Source organism: Pyxicephalus adspersus, chromosome 3 (assembly GCF_032062135.1).
Source record: "Pyxicephalus adspersus chromosome 3, UCB_Pads_2.0, whole genome shotgun sequence".
In the NCBI taxonomy this organism is placed as follows: Eukaryota; Metazoa; Chordata; class Amphibia; order Anura; family Pyxicephalidae; genus Pyxicephalus; species Pyxicephalus adspersus.
The window spans coordinates 19,911,625-19,929,160 of NC_092860.1; the positions used below are offsets into that span (position 1 = coordinate 19,911,625).

General features: G+C 37.3%; 2 protein-coding genes across 2 annotated transcripts in view; one reads left to right on the forward strand and one right to left on the reverse strand.

The window, feature by feature from the left end:
* SLC12A5 (solute carrier family 12 member 5) overlaps positions 1–5,608 on the forward strand; it is a 66,686-nt gene extending 61,078 nt beyond the window's left edge. Inside the window, exon 26 of the mRNA XM_072403801.1 lies at positions 1,166–5,608. Within this exon, the coding sequence (XP_072259902.1) occupies positions 1,166–1,257 (92 nt within the window). The 3' untranslated portion in view covers positions 1,258–5,608. The remainder of the gene's footprint in view (positions 1–1,165) is intronic.
* A 6,220-nt stretch (positions 5,609–11,828) lies between these two features.
* LOC140325782 (nuclear receptor coactivator 5-like) lies at positions 11,829–14,230 on the reverse strand. The gene is made up of 2 exons (XM_072403803.1): positions 12,897–14,230; positions 11,829–12,810 (listed from the first exon to the last, which is right to left on the reverse strand). The coding sequence occupies exons 1-2, from the start codon at positions 13,195–13,197 to the stop codon at positions 12,170–12,172; spliced, it is 942 nt and encodes a 313-aa protein (XP_072259904.1). The 5' UTR covers positions 13,198–14,230; the 3' UTR covers positions 11,829–12,169.
* Between the last annotated feature and the right edge of the window lie 3,306 nt (positions 14,231–17,536).

Sequence of the window (17,536 nt, forward strand, 5' to 3'; positions counted from 1 at the left end):
TAGGAGACAATATTTTAGGGTTGTACAAATCTCAAGATAGGATGGGAGGCCCTTGGTTTACAGATACTAATTATGCACTGACTTAGGGAAGGTATTATGGAATTGTATTGTAGTAATTAGTACTTTAGAATTGTCTCCACATTTAGAGTTTCATCATGTATCCATTAGGTTTGAGTCTCACAATGATGGCCTTCAAAGCTGAACTTTAGTTAGCTTACACGTCAGCACATCCACATGCTCAGTGGAGGATTCCGGGATATACTGGGTATTCTAGCATCTACTGGGACAGCAGGGATTAATTGCAGCGACCGTCATCCCGGCCTGGCCAATCAAGATGGTTGATGATCCACTGTTTGGATGAGGAGTGAAGGAAGACGGCAAAACACGCACAACTTATGGAGGATAGATAAGTTTGAATACAAAAATGCAATCAGAGAGGCATGCTTACTTTATTGCAGAAAGGAGATTGTGACTTCTGAAATAAAGGACCTGCCTAGTCCTAAATTTTATTTTATGTTTAGTTCCACTTTACGTTTTTGTGTCAGGTGGATGTTACCCATTGAGGTGTACTGGTGTTAGTTAGATGGGAGATTGTGGTGAGTGAATAAATAAACAAAAGCAATAAAAAGGAAGAGAGAAGGGGAGGTAAGGAGGAAAAAGAGTTGGGGGTTAAGAAAAAAGGTCCTATCCCACCTTTCAAGAAAAGGGTTGACAAAGGAAAAGAGGGTTGGGGGTTAGAGAATTGGTCATGTCCTACCTTTCAAGAAAAGGGGAGATAAACGGGAAAGAGGGTTGGGGTAAAAGAAAAGTGTCACTTCAGATATACTTTTAAGGCTGCATATTCCAGTTTTAACCAGAATTTTTAGCCAAAAGTAGTGTGTGTTTCACAGATGGTTTGTAGTTTAGGTGTTTTGTACCCATGACCTGGAATCACAGCCATACTACTGTAGCCACTAGTAGTTTCTTTATGTGGATATTTATTACTAGGTAGATTTCAAAATTAAAATAATAAAGCAATGCTCCAGTTCCTTCCAACTTTCTGTATTATTATTTTGGTAAATTATTTACCACTTCATTTGCTCCAGTTCTTTTGATGTAATAATGTTTTTTTTTTTTTCTTTTAGCAATTTAATTGACGATATGTTCCTAAGCTGATGTTTTCCAGATATGGATTTTTTAGAGGTTCTCACAGAACATTTGGACCGAGTTATGTTAGTTCGTGGAGGGGGAAGAGAAGTTATTACCATTTATTCATGAAAACAAACCCAGCTGAAGTTTTTGCTGCACTTAGCAGGAGCCTTCGAACCTCTCTCCAAATTCAACAGGCAGTATGAAAACCAGGAGAGGTGGTGGGGAGGCATATGGTCAGTGCTCAGAAACTTCACTAGCTTCCACCATATCCCTCTAATGCCCTCCTTTCATGTGAACTGCAGCACCAGATCTTCCATTCCAGCACAAGTGCAACTGTTCCTCATACCTTCATCAGAGTGCCAATGATGAAGTTTATATATGAATCTTTACATAAAGTCTATGTACCTTTCTGAAACTGAGCCGCACTGCTTAAGACGCTATCAATACTGGCCCTTTTGTGCATCCTGTGATCCACTGTTCCACCAATCTCTCCCTGACACAGACTTGGAGAACACATGGGTTGTACTGGCAGAAATCAGGAGATTCCCCCTCATCTTCACCATAAGGTGATAAAGACCAATCTCGTTGATTAAAGCATTGGTGTGGCAAGATAAGGGAGAGAGGGGGGTATTCACCAGCATGCTTTATCGTTCCAAATGTTCCTCTCTCTATGCCCTTTTCTTGAAAGCCACTATTTTCTCCTCGGCTTCAGCAACTCGAATTGTCGGAATTTGGAGACCAGCAGAGACAATGGTTACTTGAAAAATGCATTCTCTTCTTTGGGACTGCATGTACCCCATACCAAGGGAAATCGGAATGTTGAGGATTTGAAAGCAGCATTTATAGCTGTGCAGAAGACCACTCAGCTGTGCAGGAAATCAAGAAAGGGCTGTCTTAACATATTGTCTGATGCCGAGGAGCATGTTGCAATAATAATAATCTGATGCAAAAAAAAAAAAAAAAAACAGAAAAAAAACAATTGTATCTGCCTTTTACTTTCAACCCTTTGCTTTATAGGCTTGCCTTGGATGAACTGTGCCAGAAGAATGGTGCAGAGTGATTTTACCAACGTTCTAGACAAGCAAACTGAGCCAACAGTTTGTGTTATTCTAGATCAGTGGCAGGGAAACCACTGCACCTTTCAGAGACTGTGAGCTAATTCCACTATTTCACCCTGCATGGCCTAAAATATATATAAAAAAAAGCTGTTTCATTCATCTCACGCTACCCTAGTCATCATTATTTCAGCTGTGATTTGGGCTTGCTTTTTTGGCCTCCCTCTCTGCACATACATGAATTTATTTCCCTTTTACAGATGTGGAAAGAAAATAATGGTTGGAAGATTGGTTGACGTTATGAATTGATCTGTGATTTTGTTAGCTGGAAATCTATTAAAATGATATAGGGCCGGTATTGTCCTTGCACTCTTAAAGCCTCACTATTCCATCAATCTTGAAGGAGTATTCTTCTCTCAAGGAGCCGGTCTTCCAAAATTGGTCAAACTGCTCCCTTGTCTTTCAATTCTTTTGGGTGTTCATTCTTTAGTTTTGGTTTCCACATTGTCACGTATGGTTCTTTTGGGCGAGCCCTAGTTTCTTTTAGTAGGCTCCATAATCTTAAATGAGCACTCCAATAAAATGCAGTTGAAATGTGAGAAATCATTTATAGTGCCATGTCAATAGAGCTGTGACTTTCAGCTAGATGTGGTGTGTGTGTGTGTTCGACACCGAACGCCAAGTGTATATAATTTTTTTTAAATATATATATATATAAATGTTAACATATAGAAGATAAATCAGACTGCAGAGGACGTCGGTTTAATTTAAACAAATTTAACAATAGAGTGAGCATGTAATACAGTCAAATTTATCAAGTGTAGCACATTCAATCTAAATATTTTTATAATTGTTTAATAGCCCAAGCTCCTCAATACCTTGTATAAATGATAAAAAATATTATTGCAAAGTCTATATATATATATATCTATCATTTGTATGCTTATATAGTGTTTTATTTTTGATTCTAGTGGTTTCATGTTTAAAAATGGAAAGTGTAGTGTTTGCGATAAGCGTACTCTGTCCTCAACCTTGTGAGATACTTTTACACACACCAACTACATGGGCCCAGCATAAAGAACAACTGCATGATGTCATACTTTGAAAAATCCAATTTTTTTCGTTAAATACTGCTTGAAAAGCAGATAAACTTGAATTAAGGCCCCCTTCTTCATGTTGAGTTTGAGCCATAAATGTAGTGAGTCTAGTGTCAAAACAATTCATGTGACTGTGTGTGAAGTAAGGAATTCACCAGCTTTGCATGCTTGTAATTTTAAATTAAAGAGTTTTTTTTTTAATTACTTATGCTGGTTTATGTGCAAAGATGTACCTCACTCCTAACAGCATACTCACTTACTGGACCAGATTTAAAAAAGCTTTCCAAGGCTGGAGAGAATACACTTTCACCAGTGAAGCTGGGTGATCCAGTAAACCTGGAATGTATCTGGTCTGGGATTAAAAAAACATTTACTATCAATTAGCAAATGACTATTAGGAGATCCATTCTATGTTTGCTGGATCACCCAACTTCACTTATGAAAGTTTATCCTCTCCAGCCCTGGAGAGATTTATTAAATCAGGCCCACTAAATTCAAGGCAGCAAGGTTTAGGCAGCCGTGCTTTACATATTTGGTATAACCAACGACAGTGTTGGTCTGGCTGGGAAGAATCCTTGAGTTTTCATTACTTAAAGTGCCTCTAAGAATGGGAAAACTGGTTCACTTTTTGCTCCAAATAATGTCCTGAGGGGTATTGGCTTTTAATCATAACCAAATGGATCTTTGCTCATATCTGGTATAAGTGGATGCAAATTTAAAGAATTGATTTTCCTTTGCATAAATATGGCAAAGAATCATGTTAAGCTGATGCAAATTCCATCCACCATCCTAAAGCACTGAGTGGAGAACTTGTTCTGACACGTAACCTGGCATAAACTGAGGTGACATAACAAGGAGGAGAAGACACAGTTAAGGACTAATTGTACTTTAGAAAATAAATAGTCCAGGTACAATCAGGGCACAAGTAAAAGGTGTGGTCAATATTCGTGTAATAATTTATAAACTGATCCCTTGCTGCAAAAAAAATATAAAAAAATAACTGGTATTGGTGAGCAAGCAGCAGCTTCATTAACCTTCCCACAGCACCAATGAGTTAGAACTAGTTTTGGTGATTGGAGCTCTAGGATCTGCAGGGGAGGAGTTTGTGCCAGCTGCAGAGTGATCATTGCCTCTGCGGAGTGCAGAAACCCTTGTTTCAGTGTATACCAGGGCTGCCATTTTGTTCTGCTCAAGATCAACTTAAAATGAAGACACTGGCCACATACCTTTTTACTACACCCTCAATGTATCTAATCTGCGTTTTAGTACAGTACAATTGTGCTTTAAGTGGATTTTAATGAGCAGACTACATACAAACCCCGATTCATACTTTATGATCATTTATTATGCTTACAACATGCTACCCAACCTTACAACAAAGGTGTACAACCCTGTTAACCCAGAAAACCCTGGGTAACTGGTGATTGGTCAGAGAAAATCAGAATAAATGGAAAAACTTGCTAATACTTAGTATTTCTATAGGGCAGAACCTGGGCACACACTTTTTTGCTTCTATGCAGACATATCAGGGACCTTTGAGAAAATGTTATTTTGGTACCAGGTATTACATCTCTAGGAACAAAGACAGGATTCGGGCACTGTTCAGCCCCTTTTTCTGAGTCACAGACCAACCAAAGCAGGAGATCTGCTCATCATTCTTCCAGTAATCTTATGCTGCTGAACAGAAATGTTCTAAATATAGACTTGGGGAAGGAATAAGAAACTTGATGCTATCATGGCAGCTTAGATACAGGCCGGAAATGGAAAATTTGTTAGTATTTCAACAAGTTGCACTATGAAAGCCAGAATACCCTGGTAGACACAGCTTCATTTTAGTAGAAGTAAAGGACTCCCAAAAGCTTGAAGTTTTGATTTGACACACTTTGTGCTATATATATATTGATGCACACATGCACGTATATTAGATATTTATATATGTGTTTTGAGTAACCACACAGCCAACGTGATTGACAAGTCCCCCGATGCACTCTATGTTTTACGTAAGTCCTGGTTACCTAGCAATTGTGCTATTTCCCTAGATGGCTAGTAAAAAATGCTTTAACCTTTAGTTTCTAACTATTAATATAGATTTAACCCGTGTACAGATATTCCTGTTCCAAACCAAATGAAACACTGCTACATACTGGCTGCTTTTTATTTATGTATCTAAGAGAAAATAGTTTCATGTTTTGTGTAGTTTTTTGCAGTGTGGTTCTCATTGTGGTTGAATGCTACCTTACTCATACAGCTTTAATGTGCCGATTTCATTTGTTTTGAGACTCCTGTCAGCACAAAATGCAATAAACTTAATTTTATTAAACCCTTTCCCTGTTGTGTTGAGTTTTGCCCTTATATATATTTTTTTTCTTTGGAAAACTCAAGATGCAGTGCAAGTAATTGAAAAATGCCTCATCATCCATTATTTAGTTGTAAACCTTTTAAAGATGATATAAAAAAATAATTTAGACAGGTAATAGGCTTTGTTCACAGCTTGATATCGGAGTTACCAAGAAATGGAATAAAAAAAAAATTGATGCTGGTGAATGCATAGGCATATGTTTTAAGACAAATCAGTCCATGGCAGTTTCAAATGCTTTTTGCATGAAAAGTGACATAGCATGCTGCACATGAACACGGTCATTGACATGGCAAATTAAAGCAAATGCAAGATTTGTACAGACCTTCCCCTAAGAGGTCAGCAACTTGTAACCTGGCTTGTGAAATAGTACCTCTCGCAGTAGTATGTTGTGTGTAGGCCTTATGTAGTGCAGCACACTTCTGCTGTTATTATCTTTGTATTGTTCTCAAAACTACAGCAAAACCATTAGTTAAATAGATTTTTACCAAAAGCCAAATATGCATCTAGACTGTTCCTCACAAGTCTATGTGTTATTTTTTTTTGTTTTTAAACATCACTTTTGTTTTTATTCTAAACTCTAAAATTGCAAGTTTAAATACTGGTCATAAACACTCTTGCAAAACTGTATGTCTTCTAACGTCTACCTATAAGGATCTCTCAATGACCTTTTGGCTCCACCTCTGCTGATTATCCCAGAGGGTAAAGGTTTTGTGCACTGCAGTGGAAATAATGGGCCAGGTTCTCCAATGATAGTCTATTATCTCAAGTCATAAGGAACTTTAATAAATCAGGCCCAAGGTGTTAAAATGAGGAGGCAGAACTAATCACAGAAGCAGGTAGATAGCAACTGTCGTCTCAATCTGGTAACCAGAAACATAAAGGCCTAGACCGTGTATATAGGAACTCTGAGATTACGCAATAGTTATTTTTTTTTTTTATTTGTAATGTTTAGTTCCAAAAAGTATATTAAACTTACACTAATCATGATTGCTTTTAGAATACCTTGTTTACCTTTACAGGCTATAGTTGGACTTTAAGCAAAGCCAAAAAGTTAAAAACCTTTTTATATTTTCATTTTCTTTGAGATAACAGATTTAAGCTAAGCTTTACAAAAGTAGTTACTTAATTTTCCCCACATTTAGTATTCCATATGTTAATCAGACTAAACACTTACCTAATATCAACATTGGTGGCGGGGAGTAATTTTTTTTATTTCCAGTGCAACAGACATAAATGTCACTGTACCTAAAAAATTACATCAGCAACCTTCTGCCAAGATTGCAGAATCCACATATCAAAAGCTTTACACTAAAGCTGACAGCCCAGCACTGATGCAGTAGGAATAACAGAGAATTAGATTTTTTTTTCTTTTTATGATAAATGACCATATTTTGTGCTTGTAAGTGTTAAGGTTGTCGAGTAACTCCAGGACCCCTCCTCTCTGAAAATAAGGGCATTTTAAACTCTTATTGTGAACTAAAGGTCACTATTTTGTCAATATGCACTGCATAAAGAAAACCTATTAAAATGTTTATATATTACACATACATATTCAGCGGGGAAAATAACTTTTGAACACATCTGCTTTTCTCATTTAATTTTCAATATATTTCTATTGGGGCTATATAACATGAAATTTACAGGAGATGTTGGTAACAACCCAAGGAATCCACACATACAAAGAAGACCAAACAAATATGTCCATAAATTAACCCCCCTAGCGGTAATCCCGAGTGTGACTCGGGGTGGATTCGACTTGCAAAAAGCGGTAACTTTAGAAGCCCCCCTTACCTTTGCCCCACGCTCCAGGGGCGATCTGATGGTCCCGCTGTGATACCGGGGCGCCGGTCCGTCGGGGGGCGTGGCCGGGCGGGAAAGTTAAAAGCATATTACCGAGTAATCTGCTTTTAAATATTACCAGGGTCACACCCACGCCGCTGCTCACATCAGCAGTAAATTCTGGAGGAGATGCCAATTGGCACACCCCCAGAACTTGCTATTGCTGCTCGCATCTCCCTGGAGATGCAGAGCAGCAGCGTCGGGGTGAGGTGGGGCCGGACATTCCCACTCGCATCACCCGGGAGGATGTGACATCTTCCGGGTGATGCGAGGGGTGATGTATTCAGGGGTGTGGCCGGGCGGGAAATTTAAAAGCAGATTACAATGTAATCTGCTTTTAATTTTATTTTAAATTACATTGTTTTCTATTATGTCATTATTTTTTAAAATTATAATCCTAAGAATTACAGGCCCACAATATAAACAAAAATTTCTATGCAAAAAAATTAGGATCACTTTTTGCATCAAAAATCTGACAGAATTAGAATGCTAGGGGTTTTAAGTTACACAGTTATATAGTAAGTCAGGCTGAAAAAAAGTCCATCAAGTTCAACCACTAAGGAAATATTTATATCCCAGATAAAAACCCTGTAAGACATAGTTGATCCAGAGGAAGGAAAAAAGGATCCAGAGGAAGAAAAAACCCTGGTACAATTTACTTCAACAGGGGACAAAAAATTCCTTCCCGATTCCATGAAGCAATTGGATATTCCCTGGATCAACAGTCTCTGTTATCTTTACTTTAAAGCCTTAATACCTAGGTATATTCTGTGCTTCTAGAGAAGCATTCAGTTTTTTCCTAAAGCAATCTTTAGTATTTGCGGAAACTACTTCCTGAGGGAGCCTATTCTACATTTTCAGACCTTACAGGGAAGAATCCCATCATTATCCAGAGCTTAAACTTCTTTTCCTCCAGATGCAAAGAGCCCTCTTGTTCCTTGTAATGATCTAAAAGTGATAAATTGGGAAGAGAGTTCTCTATATGGTCCATTTACATATTTAAACATGGTCATGATATGCCCCCTTAAACATCTCTTCTCAAGGGAGAATAGATTCAGTTCAGCTAATCTCTCCTCAAAGCTGAGCTCCTCCATTCCTTTTATTAGTTTAGTTGCCCTTCTGTGCACTCTCCCCAATTCCACAATGACCTTTTTGTGAACTGATGCCCAAAACTGGACTGCATATTCCAGGTGTGGTCTGACCAATGCTTTGTACAGGGGTAGGATTATGTCTCCATCTCTGCAGTCTATTCCTCTTTTAACCTCCCTTGGCGGTATGAAGACTAAGTATTTTTAAATGTAAAAGTGATTTAGATGTAAAAGAAGATGCCAGACGTCGCTGGCACCGCTTACCAGGTAAGTTTTTAAACTCCCTGGCAGGGAGCAGGGTTACCGATTTTGGTATGGAAATTTTATCCCGAGCCACGGTCCGTATTACCGCTAGGGAGGTTAATACAAGAAAGGACTTTGCTAGCTTTTGATATTGCATCTTGGCATTGCATGCTATTGTTAAGTCTATGATCTACGCAATCCCCCAGATCCTTTTCTATTCCTGACCTCCCTACATGTAATACCCCTAGAGAGTATGAAGCATGCATGCTGTTAGCCCCCAAGTGCATAACTTTACATTTCTCAATATTAAATGTCATTTGCCACTTGGCTGCCCAATGAAACAGTACATCCAGGTCTGCTTGTAGATTATAGACATCCTGTATGGACCTAATTACATGGTTTGGTGTCATCTGCACACACAGAAATGTTACTTTTAATCCCAAACTCTATATCATTTATGAAGATGTTAAACAGTAAAGGTCCCAACACTGAACTCCGGGGTACACCACTAATAACCTTAGACCATTCAGAGAATGAATCATTATTCACTACTCCCTGGATGCAGTCTTTAACCCCTTGAGCGGTAATCCGAAGTGTGGCTCAGGCGACATGCTTAAAAAAAAGTAAAAGATTTAAAAAAAAAAAAAAAAACACTAACCTGGTCCCATCGGATCCCATCCTCGGGCTACGTCTTCTTCTTCTGATCTTCCCCCAGTGAGTGCACCGGTGACGTCGGTGCATGCAAGAGCGCAGCGGGAAATTCAAATTATTTTGAATTAGATTCAATACAAAACAACTGTATTGAATCCAATACCAAGAAATCATTCATCATTATATATATATATATATATATAAAATACATACTACTGTACAGTTATATTACAGGATTCAGAATTTTTATGCAACCTTGTTTTAACAGTTTTGTTCTTTTATTTAAAGTTTATTATTAAATTTATTAAATATTGGACATATTTTGGTGAGTTATGCCTAAGAATTATAGGCCTACAATGGGAAACAAATTTCTATGCAAAACAATATACCGCTTTTAGCATAAAAATACTGACATAATTAGACCGCCAAGGTGGTTAAGCCAGGTCTCTATCCATTTACAGATTGACTTTTCTAAATCCATTGACTCTAACGTGCATAATGACCGTCTGTATGGTACAGTGTCATATGCTTTAGCAAACTTACTCCCTCATAACAAAAAGAGTAATTTTTTTTGTTTGAAACAAAGTGGAATGACATAGGGAATAAGTATTGAACACACGTATTGAAATTTATTTAACACTTAGCGGAAAAGCTTTGCTGGTAATGAAAGTTTCAAGATGCCTCCTGTATGAAGAAACTAGTCACATGCATTGCTCAGGTGTGATTTTGGCCCATACTTAAACATAAAGGGTCTGGGGGACTCTTCTTTGAACTCTGATCTTCTATTCTTTCGATCGGCCCTACATATTGATGTTCCCACCTCAAAAACTTCACGGGTATGGCGTTTTTGGGTGATGTTTAAGTGCCATTTCTTTTACAAACATGGTGTGTGCAATGACACCCAAGGAGTTCCATTTTGGTCTTACAAGACCAGACTAAATTCCCAGTATTTCACTGGTGCAGTGAACGTGCATAGAGGTTACGTTGGTTGAGTGTATTACTTATTAAGAATTGTACCTTCTAATTCCAGGTCTTTCTGAAGCTCTTCGTGAGTGATCCTTGGCTCTTAGACAACTCTTGCATTCTTGACTCTGACAGAAATATTGCGAGGAGCGAGGAGGACAAGATTTCAGCATGTTTCCATGCCATTTTGCACCTCCTTTTCTTTGTGTTCAATACTGCTTCCATGTGCCTTTTCCACATAATTCATAAACGTATTTTGTTTTATTTCTTTGTATATCTGGATTACTACCGACATAAGCACCCAAATGAGTGAAGTTTCAGAAACCCATCATGGCTTTTAGCAAATTAGACAAGCATAACCTGCATTCTGTGTTTCTTCTTTGCTAATATGATCAATAAGCAACCGATGACCTGCAAATCAGACATTCAAAAAAATGGTGCCGACAAAGGCTGAAACTACACGTTGTTTAACGAAGATTACTACAAGATCTTCTTTAAAAGTTGAATTTTAATAAAAAAAAAAAAAAAAGTTTGCAACAAAATGCAGTTTTAAGTAATAACATACCAGTGATGGAAATGAACAGTGTGATCATGGTCGAGCAGAGAGGAAGAAATTCTTTAGAGCTTGTATGTAGACAATTGAAAGCAAGTAGAATTACCATTTTACTTAAAGGACATTTATTTAGGCCTTTAAATTAAAAAAAACAAAAACATTAAACTAAAACAATGATGGAAAAAAAAACAAAACAGTTTTATATACATACATATAAAACATACTACCGAGATATCTACAAGAACAGAACAACACACATGGTATGCCTCCACTAAAAATGACAGATAGGATGTCAACGATTGTTGTGGTGGGTGATCACAAAGAACCTTTTAGACCTTTGGTGTAAGTCCAAAAGGTCTCCATCTGTGGATTAATTTTTACTGCATTAAAAAAAAAATATTTGGGATATCTGTAAGGGTGGCATTCTTTCTACTGACCTATTTTTAGCATGGGTTCATTGAAGACCTAAAAATTATTTCAAGGGTTTCCTCCAAAAAGATCGATAAACACTGCCCTGGTGCACTACTATGGGTTGTGAATTGCAATGCAGATCTTTTGCTTTATTGTATTAGGGTGCCATTTTGGTATGAACACATGTTATGAACTGTAAACCTATCAGGCAGAATGAACAAAGGGAAAAAAAAACAAAAAACAAAGTACAGCAAGAATGGGTGATCGTTTAAGTAACTTATGCCATTTTAAAAGGCATTCAGCAAATTGTAAAAGCATAAGCTACATTTCGTGTTTCTTTGCTTTAATTATTGATAAGAAAGTGATTACCTGTAAATTGGTTATTTATAAAATGGTATAGGTAAAGCTTTTCCTCCAGCAATTATTACTTTACAATACTTCTTTTAAAGTAAAACTTTTAATAATAATAAAAAAAAAAGCTGCAACAAAATACAGTTTCAATTGATTCTATTTACAAAACCATTTTACAAATGCAAATTTTGTAGTGATCATGGTTGAGAAGAGGAATTTTTTCAGAGCTTATGTGTAGACAACTGACTGCCAATTAGAACAGTGAACATTTTACTCAAAAGGACATTTATTTAGTCGCTGTATATTATAAAAAGTATTACCTAATAAACAACAATGGGGGAAAAAAACATAACTGTTTCTTACACATTACGAAATGTACTACTAAATTTTGTCTACAGGACCAGGCCACTGCACATGGAATGCTTCCACTAAAAATGACGGGGATAGGATGCCATAGGATGTTGTGGTGGCCCACCGCGTACAGCCTGGCCTGCAGCCTGACCCACCAAATGAGAAAGCGCAGGCCCACTTTCGATAAGCGTGTCTAGAGCCTTTTGGACACTAGGGTTGTCAAAATTAATACCAACTGAAGCTCCTGGTCTCTGACCTGAAATATTGCCAGGTGCCTGGTTTCGATTTGGAAGTTGCCCATACAGGCTTTGCATTTGAGAAGCGCCAGGTCGTGGAGCTGCACTTCTAACTGCAGCACCAGCAGACGAGGAAATAGGAAGTTGACCCGCTGTTGGCTGAGATCTTTGAGGAGCTGGGCCAAGAATTCCTGCATCCACTGACGCCGATGATCGTTGCTGGGTGTTGGACATGTTCCCAAAATTCTGGTTTGGAGTAACAGACGCTGAAGAGCCAGCTGGATTAGGAGCGGTAGAAGCTCCACTAAAGAGACTGAGAATTTTAGCTTGTAGCTCTTGCTGAGAGTTGCTTGTGGACGGAGGTGCCGCAGCAGAAGAGCCTAATTGTTGAGTCAGTTTGAGTGTCTGCTGACTGCCTACAAGTGTGGCCTGGGCATCAAGAGAACTTGATGATGCTGTTCCAGGTTGTCTTGAAAGTTGTGCTGAAAAATCAAGGACACAATGTGAGCTATCTTCATTAAATAGGAGAGAAAAAAACAGCATAAATAAACAATGCAATACCACTTACATAAGGAATCATGAGAGAGGCTTAACATTCTCTCTTTTCGTTGCTGTAAATATAGGATGACTTTGTCTATTTCTTCACCAGTTACATATCTATTATCTGCCAACAAGCCTAGGAGGGTCATTATTCCAGGAGGGTGACTTCCCCTGATTCCCTCATCCAGAGCACCGCGTTCTCTTAATATGGCTTCTGCCGTCAGTTTGGCCGCTTGACGTGCAATATCTTCACGTTCCTTCTCCCGAGATTCTATTTTGTACCGATCGTAGCTTCTTGCCACAAGAACCACTGCATCGGCAAGTGGCATATTTCGGTGTTCTGTAACAAAAGGACATTCCAGCTTCAAAACAAGAATGCATTTTTCAGGTATACAGGCTGAGATATATATATATATATATATATATATAAATATTTATATTTTTTTTATATTACATTATTGAAAAAAAAATAAAGTACCCACCACACAGCTGTATATATATTTATATGTGCACCTAGTTAAGAGTACATACCAGCTATATGAACAAAATACTATGAATCACTGTGTATGCTGGGGAAATGAGGAGGGGGGTGGGGGGTAAATAATTCTAAGGAAATCCTAACTTTAAATGACTTTGAAATTATTTAATAGGATGGAAAATTTAAAGTATTGAAGTTTGTCATTGTTTTGCAGGCACGCAAGTTTGAGGCTCCACTTTTGTTCTGCTTTTATTTACAAACACAGAAAAGCACTGGGAACACTGAACATTCTATTCCAAATCAAAACATGAAGAAAAAAAATACTCCATTTGTGTTACTCCTATATAGAAAGTGAAGAAAAGGAAATATTAGGCTGTTCATAATAATAGAAGTGTAGAGAGTCAGGGAAGCCTTTATTTAGAGAAGGAAGGTAGAACTTGATTAAAAAGTTGATTGGAGATGGAAAAACATGTTAAGAAATGCAGAAAATGATACCCAGCTGAAAGGATCTCAAATACGTTAAAATGGCAATCAAACCCAAAACCAGAAAACTACTATTCCAATTGATAGAATAGCCAAAATGGCAATGGCTCAATCAATGATTGGCTCCAGGAAGATCAAAGAAGATCTAAAGTTACCTGTGAGTATTTCTACAATTAGAAGACACCTATGTGATGCCAGGCTATTGGCAAGAAGCACCCGCTAAGTGCCAATGTTGAAAAAAGATGTGCCAAGGTTGTTACAGTTTGCAAAAGAACACATTGATTGGCATAAAGATAAATGACTCAACATTTTGTGGATTGATGAAAGCAAGATTTCTCTTTTTGGAGTCTAGGGGCCGCAGACAGTTTGTCAGAGGACCCCAACACTGAATTCAGGTGGAGACAGTGTGCGTCTTATGGTCCGAAAAATACGGTATTTATGCAGTTAAGTAGATGTAAACCTGGACACGCAAATCTCTCAATCTTTAACATATAGCTTCCCTTTCATTAGAATTACACTTCTGTGATCCTGCCATTAGGACCTTGTTTAACAATTTCCAGTTATAGGGTGAAATGTCAAAGGGGGAAAACAAATTAAAATATTTATGTTATAGTGCTTTGATAAATGTAAGAATTTACATTTACTTCAGTTGTTGCAAAATTTCATACATTCAAGAGAGAGACAGGAAACAGTAATCAAGAAAAAAACAAGAAAAATCTTACAGAAACAGGACATGGTCACAGACATTTTCTAAAAGATAAGGTTTCTTTGAATAGTTTCACAATGCTATCCCATAAAATATATATATATATCATACATACCCTCTGGAAACCTATCAAGAGGATCCCTATACCGATCATAAAATTCATCTTTTTTTCTATACAAATCATCAAGACGATATTTATCAGCGACGTCATCAACTCTAGAGAAAACCAAAAAACAATCTCAGAAACTTTCAACAGAAAGCATCAAATGGACATCTACATACAAAACAGCAAAAGTTTAGTAGGAAGCAATGTTTGGCGTAAAAAGACCCTGGAACCCAACCCATAGTCTTTGATGTGTAGTTATTTTGCCCCAGCATTCATCCAGAGTTTTTCTTGTCTACAGAGCTGTGAAGAAAATATGTTTAACTAGTTTTCACTTGCTAAACTATTAGGTTTATTTCCTTCATAAGTAACTACTCTATACATAATACATACTAGCTTTATGTATTTTATTGGAATTTGCAGAGAAAAATATTAAGTGTGACGGTATAATTTATTTATTTTTTTAAAAAGGTGTCTCTGAGATTTAAAGGGACTGTAACGGCATTAATCACTATCAGACCATTGTATTGGGTACCCAGTCTGACAGTATATCTTCAGTTTGCAAACAAGCCTGTGGCATTTCTTAACCAGAGTTCCATGGAATCCTAGGGTTCCTCCAGAAGATGTTAGGGGTTCCTTGAGCAGTATGATATTTTTGCCTCCCAGGTCAGTTTAACTGACACCAATAATCTATTTGCCTATTTGTAAGGGTGACATTCTTCCCCCTGACCACCACACTAGTGGACTGTGAGCTGCGGATTTAGTAACTATAGCAGAGGTTACCCAAGTTGAGAAAGACTGCTGTAGCATGTTGTTACTGATTGTTGTTTTACATGTACATAGCCCAGCCATTTGTTAAAAGTAAATAGACTGAGGTCACTATATGAATTAACTGCTAATATAGATATTGGACCTTGTAATTTCATACAAGCGCTGATGTAAAGTGCAATGTTTACAGTGCACCTCAGGCCCCATGTCTCCATATCATTTTCTGGAAGATGATTGATGATTGATTTCATGCAGGAGAATCAGATGATTTCATGCAGGAGAATTTCGTGTGGCAGACGGTTGTTAAGCACCTCAGGACTATACCAGTTTACAAGAAAAATGTCACTAGAAAGGCAAATTATCTCAACTTACCTTTTTAGCGTTGACATGGTATAGTCACATAAAGGGGAAAATTGAAAGTTAGTAAGGGCAGGGCCTATATAGCAAGTCTAAAGAATGCCAATTCTCCTATAACAACGGAAAACAAATGTGCAATAGCTATCTCCCTTTTTGCAATCACGCGGTTTGCCTTGCATGTAATGTAAATTATTTAACCTCCCTAGCGGTACATTTCTTTCCGTTTTTTTGTCTAAAAGCAGTACATTGTTTTTTATGAACATTTATTTTTACAGTATAAAATATAGTATTAGTATAATAAAGTTTGAAACACAAAACCATGTAAAAAAAAAAAAAAAAATTAAAAAATTGATATAGTTTTTTTTAATTTAAATATAAATAAATATTATACTCATACTATTTTTTTTATACTGTAAAATAATTGGTCATGAAATACAATGCACTGCTTTTACACATATAAATTCAATGTATTGCATTCAATAAAGTTATATTGTATTGAATGCAATACAAATGGATTTTGAATTTCCCACCCCACCAGCAACATACACACGCACCAACATCACCGGGAACGCCCCCGATGACTCATCGTGTGCAGAAGACGCTGGAGGAGGAAGGAAGAAGGCAGGGATCGCAGCAATGGACAACACGGGACGCTGGCATATCAGGTAAGGCTGTATTTATTATTAATTCCCGTAGGTTTACCTACCCCAAGTGTGACTTGAGGGTTACCGCTAGGGAGGTTAAGCTAGCTTTTAATTAACGTATATGTATAAATATGTTGAGACAGTCTCACCTATTTACTTAACATCGCAAGAGGATTCCAGCAAGGCCCATAGAAGCTTTATTGCCATTTTTAAAAAATATATATTTTTATATTATTTAATACAGTAGTCAGTATTAAAGTATGAATGTGCACCCAGGCACAGTTAAGAATACACAGAAGGTAGTCCTAGTAATGAAGGCGGTGGAGCAAAGGAACAAGTACAAACAAAATGTTTGGATGAATGCAAGTCCACTACCAAGGATAAAGTGAGTGCTTTCATGAACAAAAATATGCAAACGTTAACACATCCCCCCCCCCTTTTCCTTCTGTTAAAAAAATGTCCATCTTTATGACTGATACGTTGATGCATCAGACCTTATTGTGTAAGAGAATCAAAAAGCAAATTACAGAAGGCAGGAATGTCTGACATTGGAGCACTTCCATTTACAGGAATTGGTGCAATCATCAATACTAAAGTGTAAAGTGAATACTCAACTAATATATGAACTAAGGCAGATTAGTACAGTGGAAGACAGCACAAAAAAAATTTCTTCCATTGAAACTTTTCCAACACATCTTCAAAAACACATACGACTTCTTCCATGGAGCTACCGGCTTCGTGAAATTATGTCACGTTTTTCTGAAGGTACAAAAAAAGCTACCAAGCGGTAGAGCACACCCCTTACCTAAATAGGTAGCTGACAAAATAGCAGGAGAGGGGAGGGATTGCAAAGACTGGATGCATATTTTACCAAGAATGCTTAAAACCATTTCCTTTGATCAGAAGCCTATTTGGTTTTAAAAGATACACTAGAAGAAGATTTTTTAAAAAGGGAATGTTTGCAATATTCTGGTTTACTGCCCTTTTTATTTAAAGTTATTTAGGCCAAGTAAACCCTGGATTATAAAAACTACACAGTCTAAAAATCTTTTGTATTTATTAAATATATGCACAAGTCAGATTCAATTTATTGGTACACATCTTAAAAACAAAAAAGTTCAAACCTGTA

What these genes read in the sequence shown, in the direction of transcription:
- LOC140325782 (XM_072403803.1), bottom strand. Translation starts at nt 13,197, where the DNA reads ATGCCACTTGCCGATGCAGTGGTTCTTGTGGCAAGAAGCTACGATCGG. An exon ending in CCTCTCTCATGATTCCTTAT is followed by an intron (nt 12,811 to 12,896) that starts GTAAGTGGTATT and finishes TTGATTTTTCAG; the next exon opens with CACAACTTTCAAGACAACCT.